Source organism: Mercenaria mercenaria, unplaced genomic scaffold (genome assembly GCF_021730395.1).
Source record: "Mercenaria mercenaria strain notata unplaced genomic scaffold, MADL_Memer_1 contig_1594, whole genome shotgun sequence".
Lineage (NCBI taxonomy): Eukaryota > Metazoa > Mollusca > Bivalvia > Venerida > Veneridae > Mercenaria > Mercenaria mercenaria.
In genome coordinates, this window is record NW_026459581.1 from 8,404 (window position 1) to 18,236 (window position 9,833).

The 9,833-nt window shown below is 34.2% G+C and overlaps 2 protein-coding genes across 2 annotated transcripts; both read left to right on the top strand.

The window, feature by feature from the left end:
- The first annotated feature begins 386 nt into the window (after nt 1-386).
- On the top strand, nt 387-1,610 carry LOC128551728 (T-cell-specific guanine nucleotide triphosphate-binding protein 2-like). Its single transcript, XM_053532641.1, has one exon. The coding sequence runs from the start codon at nt 387-389 to the stop codon at nt 1,608-1,610; it is 1,224 nt and encodes a 407-aa protein (XP_053388616.1).
- Nucleotides 1,611-8,326: 6,716 nt separating this feature from the next.
- LOC128551727 (interferon-inducible GTPase 1-like) lies at nt 8,327-9,451 on the top strand. The gene has a single exon (XM_053532640.1). The coding sequence runs from the start codon at nt 8,327-8,329 to the stop codon at nt 9,449-9,451; it is 1,125 nt and encodes a 374-aa protein (XP_053388615.1).
- Nucleotides 9,452-9,833: the final 382 nt, after the last annotated feature.

The window sequence follows — 9,833 nt, forward strand, 5'->3', positions numbered from 1 at the left end:
ATTAAAGGCGAGTCAACTCCGTCAACAATATACGTCAGAATTAGTGCCGTTATTTCACACGTATACATTTCGTTTAAAATACATCATACTTGTTTTAGTTTCATTCGCTGACAGTCTTATTCTTTTCACAATGTCATGAATATTTATAATTCACATGTACATAATTATTATGACTACATATAACGTTTAAATTTGACTTGGTGCAATAGAAAACTTCTTCTCTGAAAAGTAAGCATTTTTAACAGATTTATATTGCAATGTACATGTACTATGCACAAGTCTGAAATGAATATCTGAGTTTTATGTTCTTTTCCTGTTTTAATGTTTTTAATAGAAGTCATGAAAGTGATTTTTGTTTCAGCAATAGTTCCATTGAATGACAATAAATGGCGGCGGGTCCAGGTAGCGCTGAAATTTCAAATGTACCTGCATATGAAGAAGAACATTTTGTGACTGCATTCACAGACCATGGTATTGCTGGAGTTCAGAAGTATGTCTCAGAAAGACTTGATGCATGGCGACATATCCCACTGGATATTGCAGTAACCGGGAAAACAGGAGCTGGAAAATCTACTTATATCAATGCTATTCGCCAACTAAAAGTTGGACAGGAAGGAGCCGCGTACACAGACGTGAAGGAAGCCACGAAAGAAATCCGATCCTATAAACACCCTTCAAATAAAAATATTGTATTTTGGGATTTACCTGGAGTTGGTACTGATAATTTTAAACGAGAAAATTATCTAGATCAAGTTAATCTTAAAAAGTATGATTTTTTCATCATACTTTCTTCGGAGCGGTTTTCTGAAGATGATGGTTGGTTGGCTACAGAAATCAAACAGATGGGGAAGAGGTTTTACTTTGTCCGCACGAAAGTGCAGATAGATATTGTTAATGAACCACTAAGCAGGGAAACTCCACGCCAAAGGGAAGAAATATTAGACACGATTAGAAACGACTGTAAGGAAAACCTTAAAAAGCACGAGCTGTCTGACAGTGATGTTTATTTGATTGATAATTTCATACCAGATGACTTTGATTTCGATAACCTACAAGCAAAGATTATCAAGGACGCACCACAGCTAAAAAGAGAAGCCATTGCATTCTCACTCTCTGGTCGCACAGATGAAATTATCCTTCAGAAAAAGATTGAACTCGAAAAGAGAATCCCAATCATTGCATTTGCATCTGCTGTAGCTGGTGCCGTTCCTCTACCTGGTTTGGGTACATCTGTCGACGTTGGTTTGTTGGGTCAAGAAACACGTTTGTATAAGAAGCAGTTCGGTTTAACCGATGAGGCGATAAAAAAGAGTGCACAAATATTAGGTATGCGTGAAGAAGAACTGAAGCAGAAGCTCGATCTGAAAACATTTCTGTTAAATTGCACAACGAAAGGAATGATAGTTTTGTTAAGGGAGATAGCGATTGAAGAAGCGGCTGCTGAAGCCGTAAAATTCGTTATTCCAATTATAGGCAGCGCAGTTTCAGGGGTATTATCATACAAGACAACTTCATATTGCCTGCGGAATATTCTCGAGGAAATGTACCAAGATTCCGTGAAGATAAACAAGAAGTTCAGCACACACTTAGCTCAGGCCACTGCAGTGTAGTCTAGCGAATGGCCTCACTGTCTCAGCAACGACCTGACTTTATGTAAATATACCATGAAGAAAAATAATAAAGGGTGTTAATTGTGTTAGTTTGCAAAGTATTAATAAGCCAAGAAGAAAATTTTATCATCGTACAATTCGTATTATACAATGTTTTACGTGCATTATATAGCATGAGAAACATGACAGAGGAAAAAGTAAGATGTCATTATCAAGACAGTGTACTTACTTTCCTAAGCATACGGATATGCAGTCCTATCAGGATTATCTGGTCGGATAGATTATAATATATTGTATTATATACATTTTAGTGGTATATATTAACATTTACAGTGATGAAGAAACTGTATTTCATATATGACCGATGGGATATTTAAGTAACTTACCAGTGTGCCTGTCAGAATGTCATTCTCAAGTTCCAAAAAACCTTTTTGGCACTTCAAAGACGAAGCATGTGTGCAGTAGATGATTTCCAATTTTGTGCTTTTAATATGCATGTTTCGGGGAGCATCCATCGGTTTTACCGATATTTTTTGTTTATATTGCTAGATCACATTGTATTGTTATTTCATTCAGCTATTTGCCCTTACAACATGGGGCCGCATAATGAAAAATCATTTTTACATTAAACATTTCAACTAGGGTTTTAATTCCTATGTTAACTCGCTGAAGCTAAAATGTGTTTTTGAATAGGTTTTAAGGCATGTTAGATCCTTCCAAATGATTGGTTACTTTACCAATTTCAAGAACAAATGCGATACGTTTTTTTAAAGACACGGTTAAACTTTTAAGATGCTAATTAAAATTGAAAAGGAAAGCGGCATCATTTCCCTGTTTATATCCAAAGAAATTTAAAGAACATCTGTACTAAATAAAAATAATTAACGTCTCATAATAAATTATTATGGACTTTTAAAACTACTTAAAGTTTAAACTGCGCATTATACTACTTACGATTTACTAATTCGATTTACAAAAGAACAATTTTTTGTAGCCAGACGTTCTGCGCAATTTAAAAATTCAAATAACTATTATGGCATAACCATTTCTGTGGTCAGTTAAAACAAGGACATGGAAATACAAGTAGTATGAAATTTTACCTGAAACGGTGTATGTCATAATTATAATGGTGACATTTTATGCAGAGGAAGATCCTATGTGCACTTCCAGGCATTGTATCCGACATGGGTAGACATCAGTCTATAACTTACATTTCCCATTCTATTAAAAAATATGTCCACATGTCCATTACAAAATCCCCTTTTCCTCTTTCTTTGACCCCTGCACCCACCCATTTATACTGTGGCTTCTCTCAACAGGAATTCAACATTTAATTGGTGCACTTTTGTGTATGTATGTTATTTGATTGGGGATAAATTACATATTATTGTACATTACATTTTCATCTGTCTGTGAAGTGTTATAACATATTTTCATGAAATTTCCTTAAAACCATGTGTATTAAAATATAAATATTTCCTGCATGAATTATTTTGACCGCTTAAGTTTCATTTATTTCTGTCAACAGTTGAACTTAATTTCATAAAAATACTACTTATCAAATACTGCAGACGTGATTATTTTTGCACAATTTTTTTTTTACCAAATCGCGAATCCAGTTAAAATGTACGCATAACACATCTCGGTTTTAAATTAGGAAAAGTAAGCATCATAAGGAATTTCATTCTTTGTGTATGGGAATATTTTTGCATGTTAACCAGACCGGAAGTACCATTTTCATCATTATTAAATTTTTTTTTTTCAATTTCAGATCTCTTCCCACTGTTTTTTTTTATCAAGGATTCAAACAATTCATAAATAGAATTAAATTGACAGTATTTTGATGTAATTTATATGTTTTCAAATTTAAATTGTAATTTATTTATACTTACTGGGTTCTTTTACAATTAGTGAAAATCTCTCTCTACCTTACTCACCAAGTCATAAAAGCAAAGCACTGCTTATTGAACTTTTGGGGCAGTCAGCCAAAGGTTACATTACATCATGAACACACTTGCAATGATCTTAATGAGATGGTGATTACTAGCGAGTATGAAATCTGTCCGGTTCAGAATCGCATTTGTCCAGTCGTTAGAGACAGAGGCAAGAGATATTGTAAATTCTTTTAGAAAGTGGTATCAAAGAGGATTGATTTTATGGCCATGTGCTTTACATTCAATGACTCTAACGACTGATGCCAGTCTAGATTTTAATATGTGTTCGTCCGTAATATTCCTACACTAGTTTCTTAGCAACAAAATAAGGGGAAAAAACGCAGTACAAAATATAATTTGGAAAAAATAATAAAACATTCTGAATGAAATGAAAGTCCGTTTAATTTTTGTTGCATAGTATAAATACCGTGTTCTCATAGACTTCTGTACGAAAAAGGTCATTGTTTTCCATTAATTTTGATAATTGTATCAAATGTTCGATAAAATAGAAGTTTTACTGAAATATCTTGAATGATTTAGTTCAACACTTTGTCTAAACATACAGTAAGTTCTCATACATGTAGCCTTTAACCCCGTCGAAACGAGATCCGATACATTACCATATTTTAACTAAATCATCCTGAACTAGTTATGTATCAGCATGTTTGGAAATAAAAAAAAAAGGAAAAAGCCACTTCATATTTTCATAATGATTAAATCTGATATCAGAATTGCATGTTAAAAGTTAAGTTTTAAATTTACTATCTTAAAGTGACTACTCAGTATGGATTATCAGTCTCAACTGGAATTTAATCTTTAAGTACCATTAAAACTGGCTGTCAAAATGTCAATCTAAAACCCAGCGGAGACCGAACATTGTTTTGTGAAAATTAGGCATGGGACGCGTCCAAGGTCAAATTCCGATCATCATGCATACATAAGTCTAAAATCGTTTGTAACGCTCTACTTGAGGTAGAATCCCTCGATTATAAATATCTATATTCAACGCACATTACCCTTACCCTGCTAAATTTCTACAATGAACTTGCCCATCATTCAATTATGACATTACCATTACCTGTTAAAAGGAGTGCTTAACAAAATGGTACTGAACTGAATGGCGAACAGTGCAGATCTTGATCAGACTGCACGGATGTGCAAGCTAATCATGCATGATCTACACTGGTCGCAAAGGCAGAACCAATCAATCGCGTACAGCATCATAAGGGTTGAACACTAAATCCTCCATAGCACTATTGGTAGCGACAGCAGAAAATATTTCTGTTGCCACGGCGGTCTGGCTTCGATTCCCGGCGCAGTCATCTTTTTTCCTTGATTTGGCATTTTAAATATTTATGAAAGGCAACATATAGGTCCGGGTGTTTAGAATTTGTAAGATTTCTTGGTTAAGTTTTATGTTTAGGTCAACCTTTCTCCTAAACTATCAAAGCTATTGCTTTGAAACTTGCAACACTTGTTCACCATCATAAGCTGACCCTGTACATCAAGAAACGTAACTCCATCCTGCTTTTTTCAAGAATTATTGCCCCTTTTGGACTTAGAAAATCAAATTTCTTGGTTAAGTTTTATGTTTAGGTCAGCTTTTCTCCTAAACTACCAAAGGTATTGCTTTGAAACTTGGAACATTTGTTCCCCATCAAAAGCTGACCCTGTACAGCAAGAAACATAACTCCATTCTGCTTTTTGCAAGAATTATAGCCCTTTTGGACTTAGAAAATATCAGATTTCTTGGTTAAGTTTTATGTTTTCGTCAACTTTTCTCCTAAACTATCAAAGCTATTTCTTTAAAACTTGCAACACTTGTTCATCATCATAAACTGACTCTGTACATCAAGAAACATAACTCCATCCTGTTTTTTTTTTGCAAGAATTATGGCCCTTTTTGGACTTAGAAAATCATGGGTAGGACAATTTTTCTATTATATGCATTAACCAATTGTTTTATAGTAAAATATCTTTATAAATCATTTCTTTTGTACTCAGATAAAACTTTGTTTCAATTTATTACTCTTGTTAATAATATTTTATTATCATACTAAAATGGAAAATAAAACTATTTTAAAAAGAAAAATGTTTATCTATTTTTACTTATGTATATGAAACAAATAATTTTCTATTGCAAACTCATATCAGAGAAATGTGTTTCTCCTTATCATAAGCAATCTAAAGATCATTATCTAATCATACTTACTATCATGCTGGTTTTTCTCTGCCACAGAGCGAGATGCATGTATTTATAATTATCTATTAATGATGCATGCCCTTAAGGTTACCTGGCTCAAAAAGAGCGATATTTCGGGCCAATTCGTAGTAGTGTATGGTATGTGTAGGTAACTTGGACAAAGATTTAAACTCATGAAAACTCACGGTATATATTGGTTTAAAAAATTATAATGTAGCCATCTTTTATATCTTGATAACGTGTCCGGGAGAACTGAATGAATTCAGTACCGTATAAAAATGAATTTGTAGGGTTTGAAATAGTTCAGAATATACATGTATAATAACAAGTAAGACATTTATTACCGCGGTGCATTAAACTGTCACACATCGTATCGTGCATATTCAAAATTGTGTGTCGTACAAAAGCATTTCAGCGACCCGAGTGCAACAGGACGAAACTATGTTTCCAAAATCACTATATACATTCTTTGATACCAAAAATTCAACTAACTTGTAACATATGTTGTTTTGGTTCCCTGATCTAAAATAGGCGAACCTCTTGCGGCACAGGGGAAGAGAGTCTGTCTCCTTACTAGGTGGTCATTGGTTCAAATCCATGATTAAAAGGTATGTTGATCGTTAAATTAACAGCCGTTTTCACTGCTAGCGAATACTGGCTAGAACCTCACGAAATTGACTACAAGCATATAAATAAGTTGCTACACTTCAGATAAAAAAGAATAAGTTTGCGATGTCTTGTTTATAAATACGGTAGTCGAAAGATTTGAATAGATACATAAATAAAAAAGAGCATGAAAGGTAAAAGGATATTTTTTAAAAATGCGCCCACGCTGTTAAGAATGCTTGTAAGACAAAATACATGTATATCGGTAATTCATATATTATAATACAACGGATATTAATACATCTTATAACTGTCTTTTCCCGGATATTTTAAATGGAAACAGTATTACGGCATTAGAATCGGATGCTAAATATGCCACTGTCCAATTATGCATAAAAAACTTATATACAGATTGAGAAAACCCCTATAGTAAGTTCGCAGTCCGTGGTCCGCAGTACGCGTCGAAGAAAGCTGAAAATCTCTATTTGTAAATGTCTAATACATATGTGTATAGCATATATATTGATAGATGTAAAATTCTTTTCAAACTGCTACATTCTGGATTTATTTGAAGGTTTCGTAGAATTTTTTCCTGTTTTTCTTGTGTATAGATAATTGTATTGTGAGCATAAAAATGGCTAAACATGTATGGGTCACCAGGCTAAATTTTAAATGACGCGAACCTGGCCGAATTGATTACATGTATGTCTGCTAAAAGTTAAAAAAAAATCAAAACATCTTTATTCTTTCAATGAATAATCTGTAAGGTGATATTTTCTTACCAGTACTTAGTCAATTATCTTACATTATATGAACAACACTGTCTTTGTACTAAAATGCGATGTGAAAACACAACCACAAAAATAGCAAGATACCTGTCAGGCATGATACTTGTCAATACAACATAAACCAGTATCAACATTTGATTACTGATAAAACTTATCAAAAATGTTATTTCATTCAAGATTCCTCATATTTAAGATTGTCTGTCACATGTTTCAACAAATGTTAACTTCAGTTCAGTTTTCCATAGAAAGTGTCGGCTGCGCAGAAAGATGCGCATAAAAAAACTATAGGAATTCCCTTTAAACAAGCAGTCATTAAACAAATGATTATTTGGTAAGGCCCTGTTAGTGTCATCGGCATGTCAGTTTCCGAATATAAAATCAGTTGCATCATGAACATAGGGACACATATTTCGGATACAAGTGACAAATGTCTGTTTCGCATATAATGGAAAGTTCATGTTTATGACACTCATGAAATGTCTGCCTCCCAAAGAGCGGATAATTCATGTCTTGGATACCTATTGTAAATGTTTATTTTATGATAACTAATGAAATACTGCATTCTATCAGTTAAATATTTTCATATCTCATCGCTCACACTGTGAAAATATGAAATCTATATTTTCACAGTGTGAGAGATATAGCTCCGCCCCCCTCATTATATTGTGTATGAATTTTAAATTATTTGCTGAAAACAGGATGAAAATTGTCGCACGTTGTTCTTTATAGTTTATTTCTCAATTCAAATTGTTTTACTTAAAGAGAATTTCATAACGTTATGCAGTAAAAATAAATAAAATGGAACTTTATGTTGTATGCGTCTTTATAACGTCACAGCACGTCTGACGTCATGTCTGTTTACGCGCGTTTGCTTCCCGGGCTGAGATTAAAAATACTTGCAAAATGGACATCTCAACGTAATTGAGCATAAAATAAAAAGAAAATTTGTTTGTTTTCGTGAATATGGAATATATCTCACCTCGAAGTGGGATATATTCCATATTCACTCAAAACAAACAAATATCCTCCATATACTTAAAAATAATAACACACCCATTGGTTTCACCTTCGTATTTCTATTTCGTTTAAGGCCAAGACTTGGATAGATTGATAGACAACAAATAATGAGTGCATGGGAAAAGAACTCCTCGTGTATTTTGAATGAAGGGAACAAGGCGTAATGTCATGGCTAGTAATGAGAAACAAATCAAAGCAAGAGGAATACTCTCTAAGCATGGCTGTTTAAATGTAGCAGTCACAGGGAAGTCGGGAGCGGGGAAATCTAGTTTCATTAACGCAATTCGTGACCTGAAGCTTGGGCAGCAGGGAGCTGCCAATACTGACGTTAAAGAATGTACAAAAGATATCCAATCTTACCAGATACAAGAAAACTCACATATTGTATTTTGGGATTTACCGGGTCTAGGCACTGAAACTTTCAAACAAGAAAACTACACCGATCAGGTCAATCTTTTGGAATACGATTTCTTCCTCATAATAGGCAGCGAACGACTGACCGAAAACGATATATGGCTGGCCAAAACAATGCAAAATCACAAAAAGAAGTTCTACTTTGTTCGGGCAAAAGTTCATATTGATATAATAACCGAAGTATGGAGTCGACTGAATCCACGTAGTAAGGACCAAATTTTAACTACAATAAAAAATGACTGTTATGTAAATCTTCGACAGCATGGTGTATCAGAGGATGACATATACCTTATTGACAATTTTACGCCGGAGCAATACGATTTTAACCGGCTTAGAACAAAACTTTTAGAGGATGCATTGCAGTTCAAGAAGACATACCTCACTTCAGAATACGTACAAAAAGAAATAATCATCCGTCACAGAAAGAAAGTACTCTTGGAAAGGATTAAAAAAGTCGCAATGGAGACCGCTGCCACTTCGTCTAAGCCAGTACCTGAATTAGGAGCATCTTTAAATATCGCGGTTCTACTAAGAGAAACAAAGTACCTAACAGAACAGTTCGAACTGACTGTCGAATCAGTTGCAGGAAGTGAAGACTTGAACAGTTTGCATAGCGCTGAGCTTCAGGAACTAATTGAACGAAATAGTGTAGACATTGTTTGTTCTGAAAAGGGAATAATAGATGTTTGCAAAGATACTGAACTTTGTGAAATCATTGACTTACAGTGTGCGATGCAACAAAGAACATCCGAAGTTTCGGATTCTTGGTCCTGTAGGATAGCATCAAAATACCTAAAAGGAACACTTGATATAATATACGAAAATGCGGTGAAGGTCAACAAAGAAATTTTCCGTTTTCAGTGCAAAATCTTGTATTAAAACGCAATGCAATCCACGTGTTAAGCCTATTGTCTATAACAGAACGATTTCGCCAATGTTTACCGGCCGACTATCTAACCACTTAGCAATAAAAAAGCCGGCAGCAACCCAATTGTTCTGAAAATTTGCAACTACTCATTACTGGTAACAAACTCAATTCAGAAGGCCTCTTATGTTCTATTAATTCTACGAGGGGCGTTCAATATGTAATGTTACTCCGTATGTAGTTCCGTAACCGCTGGTTAGTTTAAGCTGCGGTGTTCGGCATATTATAGAGCAATTTATTAGGAACACAATGCAATATAAATCATAAAAATCAGCAGAAACAAAGTAAAAATAAAATTTTAGTGAGGTGTACTCAGGTATACTGGACCATAATTAT

Bases quoted from the DNA above. Each gene is read 5' to 3' on its own strand.
- LOC128551727 (XM_053532640.1), top strand. From the start codon at position 8,327: ATGGCTAGTAATGAGAAACAAATCAAAGCAAGAGGAATACTCTCTAAG.
- LOC128551728 (XM_053532641.1), top strand. From the start codon at position 387: ATGGCGGCGGGTCCAGGTAGCGCTGAAATTTCAAATGTACCTGCATAT.